The sequence below is a fragment of the Fomitiporia mediterranea genome (genome assembly GCF_000271605.1).
Source record: "Fomitiporia mediterranea MF3/22 unplaced genomic scaffold FOMMEscaffold_9, whole genome shotgun sequence".
NCBI classification, from domain to species: Eukaryota; Fungi; Basidiomycota; class Agaricomycetes; order Hymenochaetales; family Hymenochaetaceae; genus Fomitiporia; species Fomitiporia mediterranea.
The window spans coordinates 905,710-928,755 of record NW_006760394.1 but is presented as its reverse complement, the minus strand read 5'-3'; the positions used below and the strand labels follow the sequence as shown (position 1 = coordinate 928,755).

Below are 23,046 nucleotides of genomic sequence, written 5' to 3'. Positions count from 1 at the left end.
TCCTCCGATCGTTCATCAAGGCGTTCCGCACGTTAGTATGAGAACGCAAGAACATCGAACGACGATACCCGAGCCCGAGGTTTGGGAGCTGTGCGTGTCTAGACTTCTTAGCTGTGCTGAAAGAGACGAAGAGGATGTTCGGAAGCATTAGCATTATTAATTAATGTATTATTTATAATATAATAGTATCAATGCTATGGTACGATAGACAAGGCTATACTGTACTAACGATATTTGTCTGTACTTAGCTATGCATAGTGATTCTGTTCCAAGCACGGATGTTGGATACAGACGCGGAATCTGGAACGGAAATGGAAGCTTGAGAAGAGGTTCTAGGTACATCGAAGCATGAACAATGAAGTGAGATGAGCTGGTCTCCTTGCCACGACTAGAAGAGAAGAGAGGGTTAGAGGGAAGGATCCGACTGCAACACCTACTGTATGTACACACGACCCACTGCACATACACAGCCACCGCTCACTCCCCACAAAGGTGGGTTCCGTTAATAGATACTGCAACGATCACTTATCAATACAGGTCCTGACTTCAGAGATCGAGAAGTAGAAACTAGCTGTCAACGAAGGACACGGAGAAGAGAGAGTCAATCCACGAATCATGGATCAAAACAAGAGGAGGAGATCAAAAGATAAGGTAGATCATAAGTAAAGCAGATGATAGAGTAAAGAGAGGTAAGTAGATCCCGCATCATCCATCATTCATCATCCATCATCCATCATCCATCATTCACCTGTTAAAGAAGCACAATGTACAAATGAAGGGGAAAAGCTCTCGGACAATGTACCAACAATCCACTTCTTCTTGCGTTTTGCATTGACGTGAGATGGGCACATTAATGTTCTCACAAAGGATTACGTTCTTCCTGTAATTCGGGTTGGGATTAATGATTATAATACATATTATAATTGTTCGGTACGTGATTCTGCTGCTGCTGCAGTCAATACGAGAAAGAAATCAAAGAATTATACGTACATTCTACACGTCACCGAGCAAGGTTAACGTTGATATTGATACTCAGCGCTCCCCCGACAAGCGAGGAATCGTACCTGATCACAAACACTTCCGCGCTTCTCTGCCCTGTCTCTCCTTAACACAATATCAATATTTATCATTCATTCACTCACTCATCCATTCATTCATTAATATTAAGGTGCCTGAGTCCATTGGAGTCCAGAATCTAGAGGTCAGATTCCGGTGTTTGTGAAGCTGCCAGACCTTAAGCTTGAATCCAAGGTTAATAAGATTAATAATCATAACGAAGCAACTTGTTCATTGATGCACACTATGTAGTATATACTATATACTACACAAGTAAATAATGAGTGTAATCTAACAAAGAAGAGAAGACAGATACTCAAAGAGGCTTTAGATCGTCCCAACCCATCCTAGCACATCCCATCCTATACCATCCCAGCAGCCCATCCCACATCTACACCACATAAAATCTCGGCAGATCTGATTCATTCATTCATTCATTCATTCACTTAACTGACCAACTAACTTCTATAAACTAAACCTAAACCGTGCTAATTTACACTCACGGAGACAGACAATCTCGAAGAAGGGGAAGTCTAGATGGGAAGGAGGAAGAAGGTGTGGAAGTGTTAAAGACAAAGACAAAGACGAGGACAAGGACCGCGGCAGAAGCAAAGCACACTTCAAAGAGCGGGGATCGTACGTTAGTCGTTGTTCTTGTGTTTCTGATTACGATGTACATACAAGTGGTTGATCAGGTACGTACACCGGCACGTCTTATTCACTCACTCACTCACTCAGGCAGATATTCGCGTAGATCCGTCCATTCATCCGTTGATTCCATTCACTCACTCGTGTGTAGCTACAATAGGGTAAACCATGATAATCCAAGGTAATTATGGTATACCTCATGCCGAACCAAATCAAAAGAAACACGAATGAATACACTTTGCGGATAATTCCAATGTGTGTTATTTATTCTACCTCAAGTTAGGCTACGAAATTTCCAGATTGCATACATCGTGGGAAGCTCAAGTCCTCGACCCAAGGCTAGTCCTTAATTGTCTAGGATTCTGGAGATCCAGAGAGTTGGGTGAAGGGGTTCTGGGTGTGAGAATACAAGTAGTTGACTATACGATTGTTAGTGATACTTCCGTACGGGTGCTAATAACCTAGCATCTAGCATGTGTGAGTATCGTGTAATTCAGTATAATATAGACACCCTAATTTGTTCCAAGGATGAGTGAAAACATATGACACTAAAGAATAAATGATCGAAATCCCAGTTAGCTCTAGAACTCCAGCAGCTAGTCTTAAGCTTGGAAGCATGTACAGTACATACAAGGTAGGGTGACTCGACTCCGAGACCGGGTAAGCGGGTAAGCGGGTATCGTATCCGTACGGATGTTTAGATGTTGATGCATGGAAAGACGGAACGGAGCTTTGCCTTGCAACTGTACAGCGTAAGGGAGAAAGTGAGGCTGAGGGACCTGAAATTGGAGATTGGATTTGGAGAGTGGACTGGAAGGAACGAGAATAACCTCCACCGACCGACGGTAAGGTTAATGGTGATGAATGATACGGCGTTAGGACGTTCCGTGTACAAGACATGAAAGGGCGAGTGAATGAGTAAGACCGGGCGGGGTGAGTCATTGGCTCATTGTTTTGTTAGTTGGATTTTGGTGGTGGTATTGCTACTGCTGGTATTGCTGAAGGAAGGAACTCGAAAGCGAACATCTGTACGTCAAGAAAATGTAGGACGCCCTCCGCCAATTCAACAAAACGAGAATTTGAAAAGACATGAGTTAAGGGGGATTTCGGGTATCACTTCGCTGTTGAGGCGTATCGAAGGCGTTGAAGGTGGTGAGTAGACTGCTCAATTCGAGGTGATAATTTGCAAAAAACGAAAGAAGGTGAGGCGTTGTGGGGGGTGAGTACGTGGAGGCGTGGTAAACACGAGGTAGCGTTCTCGTACACGCGTCTATCGTCTAGCGTAGCTGTGAATTGAGCGGGCTGAATGCGCTCCGTGGTCAGTGACAAATAAGAGAACGGGTAACAGAAGCACCACGAATGAGTCGGTCGGCGCCAGAATCAACGAACGGGTTCAACGGGATGAGCAATAGCAATACCATTAACATTATCTATCTATTATCAAGCAACGAACGAGCCAACAACATACACCCGGCCGGGCATCTCGTGCAACGGGATTCACCGGGCATTAGGGCGTAAATGCGCAGAGTCAGAGTCAAAGAGTGGAGAACAGTGGAAGTAATGTGGACCGATTGACTCGCAAATAACAAGCGGCGTCGGGTCGGGAACGCATCGCGTCCAGTTCGGCATCGGGCTGACCCTTCTCCTCTGGGAGTGAGTTCCTCCTTGCGTATGCGCCAAACGGCGACGCTGACATGGGAGGACTGAGCACTCTCAGGAAGGACCGAGGACCGAGCGACGAACGAACGGACTCGACGGGGACAGGAGGGGCTGTGTACAAGAGGGTTTGTTCGCATCCTCGGGCTCGGGAGCACTCACTCACATTGACACATGAAGTCACACAGTGTCACTGTCACTGCTGTAGAGCGAATCGGGTGTAGTAGAGGGACCCCGGAAGAGGTCGGCACTGCCACTGTGTGCCACGCGGCCCAGGGAACGATCAGGGAGCCCCCCGCTGCCCGTCAGATCTCCGATCGCTATATTTGGACGTGTTTGAGATGTGATTATGTAATGGGCGTGAGAGAGATATGCCGAGAAGGAGAGAAGAGTGAAAGAGCGCGGTCGAGTCGAGTGTTTATATACTTTGTGCGTGTCGTTGCCACCTGCTTCACGCTGCTCGTCCTCCTGCTCTTTATATTCGTGTATTTTCACTACTGCTGACATATATATATATATCTATCCAGCACAGATGGCAGCGACCTCGCAGCCCATCTCCATCGCCCGCGACTCCCGCTCGGGAGGAGGCAGCAGTCAATCCACTCATCATCATCACCACCACTTCGCTGCTCTCTCCCCAAACTACATCAATAACAACAACAACCACTTACATCCAAACTACAATAACCTCTCAGCGTCACCGTCGTCGTCGTCGCACCACCTCAACCACCACCACGGAGGAGGAAGTGGTCAACCGTCTTTACTTTCCCAGCACGCAGCCCATCTCGCTAACCCGCGTATGGCTGGGACGTCCCCACGAAGTGCGGAGAGCAGCACGTCCTGGGCTATCCACCCCGGCCCCTTGTTCGTCTCTGCTGGCTCACTGGGCTCGACGTCTGGTAGCCTTGGCGCGGCTAGTATGAGTGGGAGTGCGGGCTCGTTCCGGGCACGCATGTACCCTGGTTGTTCGCCCGCTGCGCCTTTACTAAACCCACTAGAGTGAGTACTCATTCGTATTTTTTTGGGACGTACAACTTTTTGGGCTTCGGCTATCTGTCTTTGCTTTTGATTCGTTTTCGTGTTGAGATGTGAGATGTACTGACTGACTCGTGCTTTGTTATTGTTATTGTAGACCCGACTTCAAGTTCCGCGGCGTCGCCGGGTCGATCGAAAGTGATCATGGATCCCTCATCAACTCTCACATGTCTGAACGTGAGGTCGAGCAGGTCAGTTCACCAACTCGTATTTCTCCTCGCTATTTTTTTCTTTGGCACTCATCATGTATTTGCTTTTTGTGTTTTATATATAGTACCGCGACTTCACATGCTGTGGACTCCCACTAGGCGACCTACACGCCCTCGTCGAACATTTTGAGACAACACACGTCCTTGTTATGGACCCGTTAAATCCTCATCAACACCAGTTACCGCACGCAATAGCATCGCAATTCCATAATGCGACGAACGGCGGCAATGGGAGCCCAATGCAGGCTCACCAACAATCACAACAAGGACAAAGTGCGGGTGACTCATCTTCGCTCGCGGGTGCTCTTGGCCCTTCTTCCTCGTCATCGACTTTCCAGTCGCCGGGAGACGCTCACGTGGCCCCCTCAATAGCGCATTCGGGATTCGATCTGGACGATATGGAATTGGACATGGACATGGAGCTCGAGCCTCCCGAAACTCACAACCACAACAACACAAACATGAACGGCACACACGCGACGTCGCCTGCACCCTCAGCCTCCTCATCGAACAACTCCAACCCATCGACACGCTCGAGTCCGTTAGGTGGTGGTTCGGGACCATTACCTCTCACACAACCGCAGAGGTTCGCTACCGCAAATGGTATTGTGAATGGGATGAATGGGATGAATGGGTTTACAAGTGGAACGAGGAGTAGTGTGAGCAGTCCACCCGACACACCTCTTTTGACGACGCCTGTCTCACCGTTTGCCAATGCCAATGCCGCTATTGCTAACATCCCGTCTTCCTCTTCCTCTTCGAATTCGAATACGACGACGGCGTTCCCGTGGGCTGCACAGACGCAAGACGGGCTTGCTACACCGATGGCTTCTCAAATGTCCTCAACTCAAAACCAAAACCAAAATCAACAGGCGGGACAGCAACAACCACAGGCGCCGACAGGACCGAGCGCGTTCGATAACGTCCACCTCCCACCGAAACACCTTCACGGTAGTGGGATGTTCTCCCACCCCTACGCAGGCGCCTCCTCCGTAGGCCGTCGACACCCTGCTCATCCACTCTCCCCACTCAGCAGCGCGAGTTCGACTGCGAGTAGTACGCCTGGTACTACTTCTCCCGTCTCCAACTCTGGCTTTGCCTACCCACCCGGTTTTGGAGGTGTAGGTGGACACCCGCACGGTTTGCATCATACGCAGAGTCTGTACGCGTTGAGGCTTGCGAGACATGCTGCGGAGAGGGAGGAACAGTTGGTGAAGAGAGCGTTGAATGGGTATGCAGGGTATGAGGATTATTCGAGGGGGTTCCCAGGTACGGGCGATCAAAATAGCCCTGACGTGGGCATCGGACTTGATGGAGGATTAGGAGGGATGGGAGGGGGGATGTCGATGAGTAGGATGGGAAGTGTTGGAGGGGTAGGAGGTATTGGGCCGACGGAGAGTGCGATTCATCCTGGTTTGCTTTCCGGTAACGCGAATGGTGCGAATGGAGGACAAGTGAAGAGCGAGCCGCAAACAGGGAACGTTAACATTGGGATAACGTCACGAACGACACCTGCGCATTCACGTTCTGGTTCTCCTTCATCGGCTAACAACATCGTTTCTCCTTCCGCTCCTGGTCCTTCTGGCTCATCTACCCCTTCGTCAAATACCAATGGTACGACGCGCAAACCCCCACAACCATCAACAACCCTCTCCCGCCCCTCCTCCTCCCTCCTCCTCTCCAAACCCTTCAAATGCCCAACCCCAGGCTGCACAAAATCCTACAAACAAGCCAACGGTCTCAAATACCACGTCACACACGGTCAATGCTCCTTCACCCCTCCACCCGAACTCTCTTCCATCTCCGAGTTAGGCCTCTCCATCGGAGTTTCCCTCAAACTCAATTCCGTGGGAGAGATTGAAGGGTTGGAGAATATGAGTGAAGCGGAGAGGAGAGAAGCGGAGAGGGAAGCGGAGAGGAGGGTGAGGCCGTTTTGTTGTCAGGTTAAGCCGTGTCAGAGGAGGTATAAGAATATGAATGGGTTGAGGTATCATTATCAGCATTCGGGGGAACATGGGGCTGTGGGTCTTAGGATGCTTGCTAGTGGGAGGCATGATGCGACTAGGAGTCAGAGTGTTGAGAGGAGCGATGAGGAGGAGTTTTTTGAGGAGAGTTCTGGGATAGGGAATGGAGGGACGACGGGGTTGACGAGAAGTAATTCACAGACGACGAAAGAAGAGAGGGGAAGAGCGAAGGAAAGGGTTAGGAAGGAGAGTCATGCGACGAGTAGTGCGCCTTCGAGTGCTGCACCTGGTCCCCGACAACCAACCTCCTCTATTACCTCTTCCATCACTCCCGCCGGGACTCCGAACCCATTCATGACACAACCTTTCGCATTCTCTCAACAGTCATATCAGCATCAACGGTCACTCTCTGGTCCTGGCTCACCGTTGTCACAGGCGTTCCCTCCTCCTCCGCAACCGCTTCAACAATCTTTCACTAGTATGTCCTCGACTGGAAACGTCAGCGTAGGAATGAACGGGAATGGAAATGGGAATGGGTTCGTTGCGGTGGTACAAAGTCAACCAGCAAGCGCGTACGCCTCACCGTGGGGTTCTCGAGCGGGTTCGCCGACGAGTTTGACTGCTCCTGGGACTTGGGGGAACCCTATCACCAACCCTACTTCTCTTAATAACCCTTCCTCGGTTAGTATGGCTTCGCCTTCGATGACGAATACGAATTCGCCGCCACGAACTGCATAGATGCGCTTTTCTTTACTTATGTTTTGAGATGGGATTGAGATTGAGATTGAGATTGAGATTGAGATTGAAGTTGTTGGGTACGAAAAAGTAGAATAATGGTTTTGCGTTTTGGTTTCGATGATTTTTTTCGTTCGTTCGTGTACTTACTTACCTCCTTACTTACCTCCTTTACTGAATTTACTGATTCTACCGAATTTATACTGATATTTTTGACTTACTTACTTTTACTTACTTTTGTTCTGATGCGATGTGATTAATGCTGAATGATATAAAAATTCGATACGCTCCTCTCAAAATCAACTTGCATGTTCGTTGAGGTCGTGTGGTGAGCTATTTAGTATTTAAGAAGTTAAGAAGTAATGATAGTCGCATATATTTATGCTTTTCTGCGTGTTTGATTTATCCGTACGGTATTGAGGTTTTACTGTGCATATAACCTACAACCTAGCCTAATATACATACAGTTTTTCATTTTAAACTTTACACAAGAATTTTTTGTCTTCTTGTCTGCATGTATCGAGAACATAGAAACCTAGAAAAACATTCCCGACCCCGACAATCTTCATAGCATACAAGAGCATACCATATCCAAAACTCAACTGTTCATTTGCACCAAGACCAAGGCTTAGGGAAGTTCGAAGGTTTAGAGCTGGGCGAGGAACGTTTCGGCTCTGGTGATCGTAACGTCTGCTGGGGAGGGTTCGACTGCGACGTGGGTTACTTTGCCTTGGTCTGCTACGAGGACGAAGCGCTGTACGTAGATATATACTAATTAGTTATAGTACTTTTACGGAAAGAGAAGGGAGAAGGATAGGATAGGAGAACGTACTTTGGAACGAGGTCCACCCAACAAAGGGGAAGCGTCGAAGACCAAGCCGAGGGAGGACACGAACTCGCCTTTGTCGTCTGCGATGAAGTGGACGGCTGTATTTTCGAATACTTGTTTATTTAGGTGAATGTGAGTAAAGGAGGGGAGGAAGACACTCACGAGTGTCTTTACCCTCTGTTAACTTCTCTTTCCATGCTCTATCGATAAGTAAGTATGTGTGAGTTTTCACATTATCATATTTTATTATTTTAATATTGTGAAGAGAGAGGGGGGAGGGAAGGAGAGGAAGGACGTACTGAACGACGAAAGCATCATTAACTGCGACGATGTAGATGGCTGTAATGCCTTTGGCGATGAACGCAGCTGCGTTGGAGATGTATCCTGGTGCTTGGTTGTTGCACGATGGTGTGAACGCTCCCGGTACACCGACCTAATACCACAAACGAACCATGCATACAAACGCATACAACCAGTCAAAATCACTCCAATCAGATACAAAGAACAAATCGAATAAGAAAAAACAAGGAGTAGAAAGAGACGCACGACAACGACTCTCCCCTCTTTCAACTTCTCACTAAAATCAATCGCCTCAGTGGGGTTCCCACTCGCCTTGACTTTCTTCCCGGATGCCTTGTCGTGAATGGAGGCACCGACGGTGACTTGGGCTGCGGAAAGGAGATTAACTGCTGCAGAGTGGGCGGCGTCGGCTGCTGAGGTGATGATAGATGCCATTTTTTCTTTTGGTTTAATTGGTTAAGTTATGAGTTTTGAGGTGAATTGTGTGGTGGGATGAATGAGAGTATCGAGACAGGACAGGATGAGATGAGAGAAACATCGCGATTATGGTCAGACTGTATACTTATGACGTCATTTACTACTTCAAAAAAAAATCCATATTTCCTCGCTTAACACACACTCTCACCAAGCTCACTGTACACGAATGATTTACTCAGTCTGGAGCTATCTAACCCTTGTATTAGACTTGTTATACATGTTTATACACCGATTTTTTGGATTATTTGACTTTCCTGCTAATTCGCCACTCCGATCAAGAAAATAATTGATTTAATGATTAATATCAAAATCACTCTTTATTTCCCAAATTTCATTATTCACATTCCTCGACCGACCAAGATCTGGTGGTCGTCCTGTCGATCATCACACCCTCGAAAATCAGCCTAGACTTCTCTGGGCGACAAAACTACATATCAAGTTTGGTGCCAGGTGTAGATCTGGATTCTGAATCTGAATAGCCACCGCACACCTGTATCCACCTACCTACAAGACCTGCCTGACGCAACAACCAAAATCCCGACTCTCGAGTCTCGAGAGAAATCAAGATAATTCGATAATGACGATTTAATAATTCTATGCTTATTTGTGTAACAGATCTATAGATAGGTAATCAGAATTTGAAATTCCGGACTGTTGTGGGGAACCTGGGATATTGCTGTACAGCTGGGGCTGAGACTGTGGTAAGCACTAGTTAGCCAGGCACTTATGTGCATATGACTGACTGATGGCTTAGTGTTTAGGGGGGATCTACAATATAGTCCAACAGCATGCCATTCATGTAAATAATTTGACTTGCGGGACCGAAACCGGCGAAGGTCTAGGGGTGGGTAATGTCGGTACTTGCTCTTGACCGACTACGGCGTTACATACATAGGATAGGGATCCCGGCCGGGTAGGGCGCGGTGTGGAATGTGATTCATTACAGGTGAAAGAAGGAAAGAGACGTTGCAATCTTGGATAGGCGCCACCGGTGAGTGGAAGTGTTATGACCGGAACTGCGCCAACGCGTGAGTGAGTGGGTACCGTACTACCAAGCAGGCACTAGTACTGGTGGTTGTTTTTAGCATAGCAGAAAGGAGATGCATAGTTTAGATTAGCTTGGTCTAGCCAAGCTTGGATTGGATTGGGCGTGTATGTAGAAGACATAGATAGACGCGTATGCGCGAACCGCTATCCGCGATGCTCGTCGATGTATACGTAGACGCTTACTATACGTGCGCTGTATGTATAAGTATAGACCCGTCATCAGTCATCACCAACACGAACGTGCCAGCTAGCTCAGCGGCTGACTCTATCCATTTAGTTAGGACGTGTTCACTGACGCGGAGTACAGGATCGATAGATTAGACAAGACAAGCATAACGTACGAAGGTAAGTAACTCTACATTAGAGTCTAATCGTGAATGAAGGCCGCCCCGCTGTACAAGCGATCGTTTCATATCCACATGCACATATACATATGCCACTCCATCATTGGCATGCCGGGTCTAGCAGTAATGCAAATCTCTCGAGCTTGCGTCTAACATCGCTTAAATTCCACCTGCTCTTTGCAGAGTGCTAGATTCCGTTGCATGTGAACCTTGTAAAGTAAAAGAATGTCTATCAGTGTATCCCGGCGTCTCATTCCTTCGCAGGGAATCTTCGATTCCTCGGAGTACACAGATCGATAGGTATCAAGTTGTGTATCCACTAGCATACAGTGTACTGAATGGGGCGATATTGCACCTTCTTTCGGCGCTTCCCGATCAGTACCAGCGCAAGTAAGCCATGTCTATCCCTTAGGGATCGTAGGGTAGCTTCGAAAGTCGAGGACCGGATGATCCATCCGAAGTTTCATTTCTCTCCCCCCGATCCAATGAATGGGATGAACTTCTGGGCTGGAGGAAGGGGGTGACTTGACCAGTGACGTGAAAGCGAAGTCAGGCGTCAATCATGTACTTGCTCACCCTACTCTCACCTTTCGGATCTTTACTTCGTTATATGCAATCTTGCATATCCAGTGGTCCACTACAGATGCATAACATCAAGATCAATAAACATGAACAAATACCAAGAAAACCCTTACCAAATCAAGCCAAGCCAAAGCCTCGCCTCAAATCAGTGCCGACTATTGTCAAACCAACGCACCACAAGAGTTTATAATTCTATATTTACACAATATAACCTCCGCGAGCGTAACTCGTGCCATTGATTCTGATTCATCAGCCGGCGTCCGTCTACAGCCCAGTCAACCCCGTCAATCAATATTAACGTTGGATGGGGCTCTCTGTCTACGGAATCTAAAAAGTACGGATGCGTGTGTAAGCATCCACCATCATCGGTGCGAAGTTCAGCCCTTTCAGCCCACACATTCCTTTGTTTGCCGTAAACTGTTCGCCGTAAACAGTCCATCCACGCTCCATCTAACTCTAAGTCTCTACTTAAGGAAACTATCTCACGAGCTCAGACAACCCGTCTGCTCGGTCAATCTATCCATCTATCCCCTGTCGTTGAAATCCCCTGAATCCGACGCAAGTCACAGTTCTATCGAAACGAACGACCGAACGAATGTACATTCGGTCGGATCGGTTGGATAGATGACGATGAGACATCAGACGATTCGAGGGCGCTCCGTCAACATCTCAGTGCCCAAAGTTAACACTGTAGGCATTCACGTTGAGATGGTAATGATGGAAGTTTATGTTTTTACCTTTCTTTTCTTACAGTTTCGTCTGTTATAGGATAACAATTTGTTCGGGTCCTTGTACGGACGCACCTTTGTTTTCGTTTCGGTTTCTAGGAAGTATCCGGATGGTTGAAGTCATATCAAAAGAGAAGAAGAAACGAAAGACATCAGAGATAGGATACAAAGTCAAAGCCGAACGTAAGTCTGATGACACCACAGTCCGATCCTGTGGCCACGAATCGCACGGAGTCGTTGCAGGAAGAGGGACATAACGACGTAATAATATTGCAAAGTGCAATATGCGTGCGAATTCACGTGCCCAAGGGTCGACGATTATTTCGAATACATACGAAGGTTAGAATAAATCAGATACGAGATTATGGCCTTCGTCATTTACTTCACGAACGATTAAATACAGAATCCTTGTTAACTGCGAGTATACAAGTATTCATATAACAAACTCATATAAGCACGGCTTCCGTCGGCCTTCCGATGTACTTCTTGCTTATTCTCCGTCATTTTGCTTCCTCAACTAATTCATTTGAGCTGATAGACTAAACCATTTCATCACATCACCTACCCTAGTCTTTGGTACAATCATTCAAACTACGCTACTTATGGTACACATTTCGGTTAACACATGCGAGACAATAGACAGAGAAATAACGTAATAATAAATGTATATGCACGGACGCACGTAGGACATGATGTCGGGATGACGAAATCTCATCCCAGGCGTCTTCTCGGTATTTCCAACACAGACAGACAACCGAGAAAGGCCAAGTGGCAGGCACAAGCCCATACACCAAACTATGTACAAGCCACTACACACGTTCTTCAATTCCGCGGAGTTCGAGTTCGAGTCTGCAGTGGCCCTCCTGTGCTAATGTTCAGTTGTTAGTTAGCTTCTCCCTCCCCCTCATCCGCTGTTCCGCTCAGACCTCATGTATCGATGTAACTTTGCCCTGATCGGAAGGGAAGGTATATTTAACTCGGAAATGGAAGCCGTAGAGGGGGTTTCGCTCAAGGGCGAAGGACCGAGGGAAGGGAGGGAAGAGAAGAAAAGAACCGGGGGAGGACGTCACTATATGAAAAGGCAAGGAGAAGGTAATGGGGTTAGTATTTACCGCAGGCGATGTAGGAGAAGTGGATAAGTTGATAAATGGAAGAAAGCGGAGACGTTGAGAGCGGGTAAAGAGACTCCGAGGAAGTATGTCGGTGCGGTGGGACGGGATGAGGTGAGGTGGGATGGAGAGGCTGGACTTAGTTGTGAGCGAGAAGTATGAGAAAAAAACAACCTAATTGAGTAACATGCATGTTTCATCCTGGCTTGCGTGCATCGTCGAGCCCTATACACCTTAGGAATCTAGGCGGTAAAGAATAGTAATGTTCACAAGGTGGTGTAGGAACTACAGATATCCCTAGTGGCGTTTCTCGTTTCCGGGGGGATTTGGCTACGGAGAGAGTAATCAGACCAAAATGGAACCAGGACAGGGATAAGGACCAGGAGTACCGACTAACATCCCGCGATACAATACCAGTTCCAGATGCAGCACGACAACTCTAGAGGCTCCGAGGAAGTATCACATCATCCCACTGTCATTCGAGAACACCCATATTTGAGATGCATTGAGTAGAAACAGTACCTGCAGGGCACGCCATGAATGTTTTTCTGTAGGGACACGCTGTTTCCGAAAATAAGAGTATATCAAGGGCCATCCGAACGAAATTAACAAGCGTGAACTACGGGTGGCAAGAAGTTGTCCAAATCCATACCGGACAACAATGTTGCGCTAGCTAGGAAGACTGATGACATAACCAGGACCAGGACCGAAACGGGCTCTCTATGCGCCGCTGCGATATTCTGGTTCGTACTCTGAGAGTTTAAGAGACTCCGAGGGTATTAGCATTAATGAATTAATGAATGCGGTGATTGACTGGAAATTTCCGTACGATGTGCTAGAAGTTGGACGTCGCCTATTCCAAGAGGAAGTCCGGAATGCGAGGATGAAGAACTATATACCGGAATGATCTTGAACGACGAGCACGGCGGAGACAGGCGAACAAGCAGAATGTAAAGGGAGCAATACCAATCCAGGCCAGGTACGTCGACATTATCAATCGGAACCCTCTACTTCCAAGGCAATCTGCCGTACACTGCAGTTCACAACGCGACATGTCAACGTCAACGTCAGCAGACTAAGCCTAATTGCTAAGCTAGAAGTTCAGGGACTCCGGAAGCTTTTAATCGTATTCTTCGGGATTCATTTCATATCGTCAGTCCGTCAATTAATTGGGTGGGGATACACGGTTTACAACGCGATGGAAGATGCGAGCTGTGGGTAAACCATGCCTAACAATTATGCACTGTGAGAGAAATACAGACGTGGTGCAGGCATTTTGCGAGGTTGAGGCGGAAGAGAGAAAGCAACGAGGAGTACGAGAAGAGAGAAGAGTTGCGGTGTGATCGCACAATGTCCTGCAAAGGGAAGATCGATGGATCGCCCAGGATCGTCCATGTGTCTAATTTCAAAACCGACGATTACTAGAGACCTTGTATCGCATACAGTTCCAATTTAGACGATGTCGAAAAGTTGGTGCTAGGAGACGAAACCATGTTGCACGAGATCACGTTTGTGTAGGACCCGAACGTCGAAGTACGAAGAACGAAGATAGCTACGCATCGCGCAGGGGGTTGCATGCATGTAGAGCAGAAAGGAGTCGGAATCAGGACCGCACGAGGGACGCATTCCTTAGATGTGGTATCATTAGTATGTAATAGAGCATTAAGTGTTAGCAGAGAAGAATGTTCGTGAGAACTCGTAGATCAAGAGTGAATGCAACGCAGGAGATACGTAGGAGATAGCGAATAAGAAGTACGCGACGACGCTGTTTACTTTACGTGGAAGCGACCATATCGTCACTCGTGGCGTCAGACAAGCGTGCCAACCCTTGAGATACTAGGGCCACAATTCAGTCAGTAAATGCATAGTCTTCTGGATCTCCGCACCATAGAGGACCATATGGAGCAGATTCGGGCACGAGCCGTGAGGAAGCCTAACGCTCTCCTCGCTGGCAGGTTGCTCATGAATAGCGGGGTATCAATACAAGGAACCCACGTCGTGTCATGCTGGACGATCACTCCGTAATATAGGCATTATACTGCTTCATGAACAATGGTAGGAGACAAAGTCGGGCCACATTGTATGCTTTTCGGACCGAGCATAATATAGAAGATGTCGTCGGATGCAATTGATACTTAGTAGCCGAAGAACTGCCCCACGATCCATTTTGCACATCTTTCAGAAAGGACGACATGGACGAGTTGCACTTTCTGAACACTTCGAAGGCATTGCTTTGTACCACGAGATATCATACGAATAACTAGTAGGAAAAGTAACGGATGATTTAATGCAATGAATTTTAAGTGTGATACAATGGACGTTACCCTTACCATTATTGATTACTCCCTTAGCGGGCGATAGAGGAAGAAGCATGACTTCATTTGCGTAGGTGCCACCACATCACTTCATTTGATAATTGCACACCTCATTCCTGCCTACCAAGCCGCGATACAGTTCCATTGATCCAGAGGTGTTCTTGAAACAGAGCTCTCTTTGTTGCATACATCGGAAGAACGGATTAAAGAACAGCAGGCCTCGTATCATCTGTGAAAACGTTGCGATCGGGCGATCGAGGAAGTAAATTATGAGATCTGCACTAGGAAAATAAGTGTATGCAACGTCGACCATTTGGCTTGCCAAGGCTACAGGTTGAATATACTGGTGAAACGAGGGCCTCCGAATATGAATGCAGGTACGGCCTAAGGCCCGCAGTCCGGTAAATGACGCATAGCGGCAGGCGTAACTGCGGCGAGCGACGTGTCGGAAGAGTTCAGTACATGCATGCGTCGTCGGTGAGGAACTAACACCGTCCGACATGAATAGCACGGGGTCCTGCCGACGTGGTTGATCGTGAGCTTCGATGGAGGACCCGTATGGAGCCGCAAGGGCAGTGACCTTGTTTTCCGAATGTCCCGATGTCCGTGCTGCCTATGATTGGAAGCGAAAAAGCTTGTTCCTCAATCAACCAACGTGACTACGGAAACATCCATTTGAATACAGAACGGTGTTCTTCCGAGACATTAGGCGCTAAGAGGCTTGGGACCGTGTAAACGAAACGGCTTGCGACTTAGTCTATATTGATCCATATTGAATCAAGACAGCAATGGAAGTCTCGTAACCCCACGCTAAATTCATTATAATCCGTAGAAATTCAGTAGCAATACATGCAACACGGAATGACGGGCAGTGCGTGGATTAAGAAGAAACGCACAATATTGATGCCTCAGACGTCTACTAAATGCCTCCGTGTCTTTTGTAGAAACCATCCCGACACCACGAAACCTCGATGTCCAACATAGGAAACTAGAAGATACCGAATTCCTCGCCTCATCCGAAAACCTACGACTGTACGTCGCGGGCATGTGTGGCGATGCGTTATGCGCCAACCACAGTAACAGATGGCGAAGCTTTTCCCGTTGCATCGGTCCCCTGACTTTCTTCGGAAGCACACTCCGACAGATTCAGTTTGTCAACAGCTTCCGCAAGAGTCTTGCAATCTAAAGTGCTCTTTTCGTCCTTTGCATTGTCGGGGCTCGACACGTCGTCCGAGTTCGTCTGTGAATCCGATTCCGATTCGGCATACAATACTCCGTCGTCATCGTCTGCATCATCTTCAAAGTCAAGCTAAAAAGAATACAAAATGCGTAGAAACGCAAGTTAGCAGAAGAAATATTTAAGGATGAGGTAATGAAATCAGATGGAATAGGAGTTGCTCACCGGGTCATAAACGACTCTAATCATCAGACTGCAGCTAGGGCAAGTTGCAATATCCTCATAGTTTGCGAGTTGTGCGCGCGAAATCTCGAACCTGTCACCACATGGACAGGGATAGTGATAAACACCCTTCTCTTCATCCCATGCCATGTCCTCAATCTCGATCTCGTCGTAATATGCTCCCATTTTCCGAGTTAATCTTGTTTCGCCCTCAACGAAAGGAGGTATTTCGGATACAATATGGACCTTTTTATACAGATATGCTTAATTAGAATATATTCTGTTAGAAAAACAGCGGAGGAATGCGGACGTACAGAGTAAAGGAAATGAGCGACGAAGCCAAGTATCAAGTGAAATTTGACTGAGTCGTTAAGTCACGTGATAAATCACCTGACGTCCAATGATTCATGCTCAGTCAGCAAGTTTTTTTTTCTCATTTTCCAACTTCTTCCTCCATAAAGCTTTACCTGCATGGTCTGCCATGTATTTACTGGAGTAAAACCTATGTTTAATTCTCATAAAACATATTCTGTTATTTTGTTTTGTCTGTGCTATCGGCTTATGAGAAACAAGGCTCGACTAACTTATAAAGAGTCCTAAACATACAATCCTCGACGCTGACCAGAAGAATCTTCGATGTTGCAGGTTCATTGTGCTACTCCAACTTTATCTTGTTCCCAAATCTACAGTGTACAATGGGACATCATTTGTGGTCCTATCGCCTCTCGTGACGCAACTCGTCATAGCTGTCATTCTCTGTGGTGCGCGTGATCATCCCGTTATACATAACAGAATGCAACCTTGTTTTCAACATACAGCAATAGACTAATAGCGACATAGAGACCAATGATAGAGTTTCTATGTTCCTTTTACCCCGAATATATCCGTGTTACCTCCTATTGACAATACTGGTATGTTGCTTTCCAAGAATATGTCGACGACGACGTATGCTAACCAACGGTATTCAGTCAAGTCGCTTATCGACACAGTATATCCGATGAATGAAACGTCCAGTTTTATTCTATTTAGCGGAGCGGTTTCCTTCGATCAGCACGTACACGAGATCAGAATTGCTATTATGGAATTTCACCAGAAGCAGAAAGTAACACTGTACCACGCGGCGTGTACGGTTTAAACGCTTTTCCCTGGACATTAGACGTTATGTGGAAAGGTGTGCAGAGTATTATCAACAAGTCGTGACGGAATACTCCGTCTTCTAATCAGAATTTCTGGTTGCTAGTGCTCGAGGGTGGCTCGGATGTTTCATCCACTTCTCGCGGTAAATGGGTCATGGCGAATTTGTCTTCACATACACCCAGCGCTGATGAAAGGCGGAGTATCGATCGACTCAGATTCCTTGTGGAACATCATGTGAATAGGTTCTTTCAAGAAAGGCTGGTCTTTGACTTTCAATAGGAGATGAAACGCCTCGACTAGCGTTACTGCCTCTCGGCATTGATTTAGCCGTCTTCTCCTCGAGCAAGCGTGAGCTCCAGCACACGGTGCATTGAATAGAGTTCACCTTGTGGTCTAGCATTCCTTGATAGATTGTATAAGAAGTCGAGTTTCATGCCATCTTTCAGCTCGGTGCTATTCAAATTTTACCACTTTCATTCTTCACGTTTTGAATAGGAAGTTCGACTCTTGACGGAGTTCTGAGTCTATTGAGTACGCTGGACTGCTCGGAACGCCCGTGACTTTATGCCGATACGCTGCATACGCAGCGATGCGTGCTTGCGTTGCCACATTCTTGGATGAACTTTAAAATCTCAGAATTGTCAACTGTCACGATTTCCAGGGTTCGAGAGTTGGCGTCTAATGCTTTAAACTTGTCCTGGGTCCATACTTAGAGCAAATTGGTAAGATTTTCAAACTCGCATGACCATTGAATCCGCTTCACTGAAACCTGCTTGATCTGTTGTACAGCGACCAGGTGCATGTTCCGACTTGGTGCAACGCCTTCCATGCTTTTGTCGGAAGACGTGCCAGATCCTCCCTTGACGGTGATCTTTCCCGCCGCCCCTCCGAAAAGTACGTCAAGGATAATCTTGGTGTCGGAAGAACTTACAAGTTTTTCAAGCTAAAGCTTAATTTCAGCCTGGGGTTCGTTACGTTGGCTTGTCACCGACCGCTCACATGTTTCATCGAACAGCACTGTCCGGTGTCCACAACGTACCCACCTCCGCGATTCTCCGTCGCCCAGAGCTCGTCTCATGCCCACAATGCATCACTTCTGGCGCTACAAGTTGAGAAAAAGGTAGGCGTAAGGACTGTAACGCCTCCGGCCCTTTCATTTCCGTGTCGTGTGAATGGAGCTACTCGATGAATTGACACTTCCTGACTCGGTGTCTACGCACTCTCCAACGGAGCATGATGCCTGTGAAGCAATCTAGGCTCAAGCCCCCCTCACTACGTCCCCGCAACTTGCTCGCCCCGGCTTGTCCCTCATTTAGTCGAGGTACTTCAAGGGTTCCGGCGCAGTTTACGAAGGGCCGCCGGACGGTCCAAGCTGGAGGGTCATGCCAGGGAGGAGCAGTGGCTCCCGGCGGAAAGTAAGTGCGTTCGTTCAGAGTCAAATCCGTAGGCCGGTGTCCCTACTATAGAACATACCAGTACAACCACGTCAGCTCCGCAGCACTGTCTTGCTAACTAACTTTTCACCGCCTCAAAGTACCCGGAGGTGCGGCGGAGTCATCGACGGCGTCCACAATCCGACGCTTCCGATACTTCTCCCGAGGCCGACGCCCGAACTATTTCCTTTTATGGATGTTCATGCGCTATTTATAGCGAACGTGAGTCCGTGGAAAGCATGAGCGGATTTATAACGTCTGTATCGCATAACGATGCTGACTGACACGATCTCGAGAACCATCCTGAATCTACTGTAAATTGTAGTCTAACCGGGTATGCTCCGCTCCGGTTTGTTGGTCAGTTCAGGGTTATAATTTGATAATAAGCAAAGCATGTGAATCATGTTTAGGAGAGAAGTGGTAGAAGTCTGTAGAGGCGGCTCATTCCTATCGAGCGGAACGAATATAACGAGATAAGTTGTTACGTTCTCTTATACAAAGTTATCATAAGCCATTATCTATGAGGTAAATAGATGACCGAAGGTTGTTCAAATTTACATTAGTTTAGCAGCGGAGTCTACTAGTGTCAAATATCTCTTGCACGTACTCGCACTTCAGTCCCACCCTGCTTTCAAATTTGCGTAACGGATCTTCATAAGGACAGATATACTGGTAATGAAAACATGACGATGAAATGAATACAAAAGAATACACAAGTTGTTGATACTGCCTCTTTAAAGCAAGGTATAGGTACGATAAATAAATGAGAAAATCTAGATCAACGTAAGATATATGACATGGTATACGATGAAAGGAGACTGGTGCAATCCGGACAAGCAAAAGAAAGTCCGAGGGACTAGTCTAGGGGGTTGGTGCAATACTTCGGTAAGGTTGTTGCACCTCGTCTATGAGTCCTGTTCTATTGGGTTTCCATCATAACATATGGTATGGCGCATTGCGGTAATTAGGCGTAATGTACACCTTGCGGACGCGACACAGGATCAAACAACGGAGCATATGCGTTTGCTCCGGCCATTGTAGATCTGAACTCCTCCTCTAAGTGTACCCTCTTTCTCCGGGCACGAAGACGTGAGAAAATGTAGAAGGCAACTGCAGCAAGCAGGAGTCCAGCAACTACGGTGACAACGATGAAATGCCAAGACTTGTAATAAGGCCCTTTGTTCCTGTCATTGACGTCACGGGATGGCCGGTTTAACGAGCCAGAGTCGGCATATCTTTTGTCTGGGGAGAATGTTTCGCTTCGGCTTCGGAGAGCAGGGGTAGTTGCGAGCCGCTCTTGTCCACTCCGCCTAGACGCACGCTGACAAAATCCGCGTGCGCTGCAGTGGGGTCAGTCATAGAGAGGAGTTGGATGTACGGATCAGCAACGGAGGAATTTGAACCATCAATAAAGTCGCCGAAATTGATTAATAAATAAGTGTTGCGCACTGTCGCCTGATTAGCAAATCGATTGGAAGATGTTTTGATTGATAACTTACAGAAAGCCATGCCGAGGATTCCATCTATTTCCCCGAACTTGCTAAAAGATGGTAGTCTTTGCTGGAACTGACAAATACTTCAGCCAACTAAACAAACACAAGGACTGCTGATACGTACGGTTGACTTGCAAGATTTAGACTGTCATGTGGACTCATTTTGCTCGAGCATGGTCAAATCCAAGGGTGCAATTGGATACTTGACTCCACCAAGGGAGAAAGTAACGTTCAGCTCATAGTCGCAAGGCACTCGCCAGTAACCCGGAGAATCGTCCTGAAGGACAAACACTACACCCGGTACACGTCCGTAGATAGCATATGCGATCTCTCTAGGAACCTGAGGGTAAGTGAAGCCTGTGTCGAACATGACGTGGAACTGGTTTGCAGTACCCTACTTTGCTGTCCTGGAGAGCCGGTAGCTTCGTCTGTTTCGTGATATTCTCAAATGTCTGGATAACGGACCCAATTGTTAGTTGCCCAGCTTGCGGTGCTGTGCCTCCGAACCTCTCATCATTCATGCGGGTGAGAAGGACGGAAATGAAATTTGGTGTCGAGGTATTTTGTCGGAAGATCCGGTCGAGCGGAGGTGCCAAAGTGGAATTGACCTTCGCATGTCTTTCCAAGGTGACAGATGGTCCCAAGCCAAGTATGCCATCCTCACGAGGCGCATCGGGAGTCAGAAAAACATTCACTTTGAAACGTAAACTTGTGTTTAAAAAAAACAGACAAGCAAATTACATTATCTGAATGACTCACGATAGGTTTGACCTTTAACTGCGAAGTCGTCAACCCCATATCGGCTGTGTTAATAAACCCTATATAAACTGCTAAGCAAACGACAGAAGACAGCACACGACGGGGATGGCATTCCCTTTACTGGGCCACCTGCATAATCAATTTCGTTCGGAATGCTGTAATTTTTTGTTCCAAGTTCGTCTCCTTTTACCTATAGGTCGGAGCTTTATAAACACGACATTCGTTACGACCCATGTTTCGCTGTTTGGGAATCTAATCACGCACCTTACAGTATCAATCAAGACCTCGAACGATTTGCCACCAAGTGTGATGTACGTAAAATAGAGTGTGTCCCCTTGGCTTTTTACACTTGTACTGCCATTCCCGAAGGCACTAATATCGACAGCTCGTTTGTCTAGTGAACTCGAAACGGACGATCGAGACCGACCAGTAAAAGGGAAAGAGATCGCTTCAACCGAGGTCGTCATGAGAAGTGTGCCGGTCAATGCGCCGAATGTGCCAGAGAGACTCGTCACCTTCATGTCGGAAGAAGGGGGACAGTGTAGAGGTGTAGAAAAAAATACGTTTTTCGGGCATGGCTTTATACCATACATGAATGAGAGTATGCTGGTGCATCGCATGGACTCTGGCTGAGTCTCATCATCGCTGTGCAATGCGGGTAACCGTGTCTCTGTGTGCCACGAAGAAGCACAGGTCATGAATCACTGCTCAAGGAGTATTCGCCACTATTCTCGTTCATACTGATAATGGATTCTCTTTCAACTATTTGCATAGCTGGGCTCCTTGTGAGCAGCAGTCGATGTCAAATTTAATACTACAAAGTTTATAGTAGGTTAGAGAAACGTTCGTGACGAAGAAACGTAACAGCTCTGCAAAACGCACCACTGCAAACTTTACAGTGATTCTGAGACACTTGTTCCTTGCCTTGCAATTAGTACCCAGAAAAAAAGACCTAAATTTATCTTATGTAATCGATTATATGGCCATGCAATTAGGAACCGATCGAAGACAACTGCTACATATTTGTGTCAGAGACAGTACTAGAGACATGGCTGTGCTATACTTTTTCATTAAGACTGGTGATGCAGTTTGTAGTTGTTAAGAGGGAAAACTTAAGGGGGGCACACATAGACAAGGGGTGAGGTGATGATTGACTGCTCAGTGTCTCTTGTCCTTATATTGTATGTATTCTAACTGAGACATTATGAAGTCATTGTCTTGTGGTTTGTCTGTTGATGAACTAATCATCTCATAATACTCCCCTTCAACGTCAGGAAAAAGTCTGTTTTCTTATATAGCTTTATAGATCTTATATAATAAAATACACATTACTTATCAGTTTTATTGTAATTATAAGTATTTAACTCTATTATAAAGTAAAAGCAAGTCTTATATACTCTTATAAAAGCTCTATGAGTATTATTCATTAATATAATATGGTAAATGTATTATAATAGTCTTATATAAAGGGTATATACATTTTATTAGTTATATATAGAGAATAAAAGCACTGTAATAGTATTATACTTGAAGAAAAAGGTTTGTATCTAATATACAATATAATAAAGAGGTTTTTCTATACTTATAATTTGTATAAAAGTTCTATTAATGTTTATAATATCTAGAAACTCTGTTTGAGAGGTTATAAACTTAATAAATATATAGTACTAGAATGTAATGTGCACATTACAATAGTATAATAAATATTAAGCAAGTCGCTTAGATTATGTAATCATCAAATATCACATGGGACTTAGTACTTAAATCTTGGTGTGGCACTCGTCCTCATCA

The 23,046-nt window shown here is 46.5% G+C and overlaps 6 protein-coding genes across 6 annotated transcripts; 2 read left to right on the top strand and 4 right to left on the bottom strand.

The window, feature by feature from the left end:
• Window positions 1–3,852: 3,852 nt before the first annotated feature.
• Window positions 3,853–7,580, top strand: FOMMEDRAFT_22249 (uncharacterized protein). Its single transcript, XM_007269162.1, has 3 exons — window positions 3,853–4,359; window positions 4,493–4,586; window positions 4,670–7,580. Exons 1-3 carry the CDS (start codon window positions 3,893–3,895, stop codon window positions 7,304–7,306), a joined length of 3,198 nt encoding a protein of 1,065 aa, XP_007269224.1. The 5' UTR covers window positions 3,853–3,892; the 3' UTR covers window positions 7,307–7,580.
• A 134-nt stretch (window positions 7,581–7,714) lies between these two features.
• On the bottom strand, window positions 7,715–8,894 carry FOMMEDRAFT_112005 (Redoxin). The gene is made up of 5 exons (XM_007269161.1): window positions 8,679–8,894; window positions 8,432–8,565; window positions 8,295–8,332; window positions 8,136–8,233; window positions 7,715–8,057 (listed from the first exon to the last, which is right to left on the bottom strand). Exons 1-5 carry the CDS (start codon window positions 8,865–8,867, stop codon window positions 7,950–7,952), a joined length of 567 nt encoding a protein of 188 aa, XP_007269223.1. The 5' UTR covers window positions 8,868–8,894; the 3' UTR covers window positions 7,715–7,949.
• Window positions 8,895–13,907: 5,013 nt separating this feature from the next.
• Window positions 13,908–14,296, bottom strand: FOMMEDRAFT_159134 (uncharacterized protein; the record flags this gene model as incomplete). Its single annotated transcript, XM_007269160.1, has 3 exons — window positions 13,908–13,948; window positions 13,982–14,118; window positions 14,163–14,296. 3 exons carry the CDS (start codon window positions 14,294–14,296, stop codon window positions 13,908–13,910), a joined length of 312 nt encoding a protein of 103 aa, XP_007269222.1.
• A 270-nt stretch (window positions 14,297–14,566) lies between these two features.
• On the bottom strand, window positions 14,567–16,668 carry FOMMEDRAFT_112002 (zf-CSL-domain-containing protein). The gene is made up of 3 exons (XM_007269159.1): window positions 16,437–16,668; window positions 15,050–16,343; window positions 14,567–14,979 (listed from the first exon to the last, which is right to left on the bottom strand). The coding sequence occupies exons 1-2, from the start codon at window positions 16,617–16,619 to the stop codon at window positions 16,095–16,097; spliced, it is 432 nt and encodes a 143-aa protein (XP_007269221.1). The 5' UTR covers window positions 16,620–16,668; the 3' UTR covers window positions 14,567–14,979; window positions 15,050–16,094.
• A 1,568-nt stretch (window positions 16,669–18,236) lies between these two features.
• FOMMEDRAFT_22245 (uncharacterized protein) lies at window positions 18,237–19,533 on the top strand. Its single transcript, XM_007269158.1, has 3 exons — window positions 18,237–18,297; window positions 18,350–18,513; window positions 18,570–19,533. Exon 3 carries the CDS (start codon window positions 18,804–18,806, stop codon window positions 18,987–18,989), a length of 186 nt encoding a protein of 61 aa, XP_007269220.1. The 5' UTR covers window positions 18,237–18,297; window positions 18,350–18,513; window positions 18,570–18,803; the 3' UTR covers window positions 18,990–19,533.
• A 742-nt stretch (window positions 19,534–20,275) lies between these two features.
• On the bottom strand, window positions 20,276–20,581 carry FOMMEDRAFT_63163 (uncharacterized protein; the record flags this gene model as incomplete). Its single annotated transcript, XM_007269157.1, has 2 exons — window positions 20,276–20,451; window positions 20,503–20,581. Coding segments are annotated over 2 exons (255 nt in total), but the record flags the coding sequence as incomplete, so codon positions are not given.
• Window positions 20,582–23,046: the final 2,465 nt, after the last annotated feature.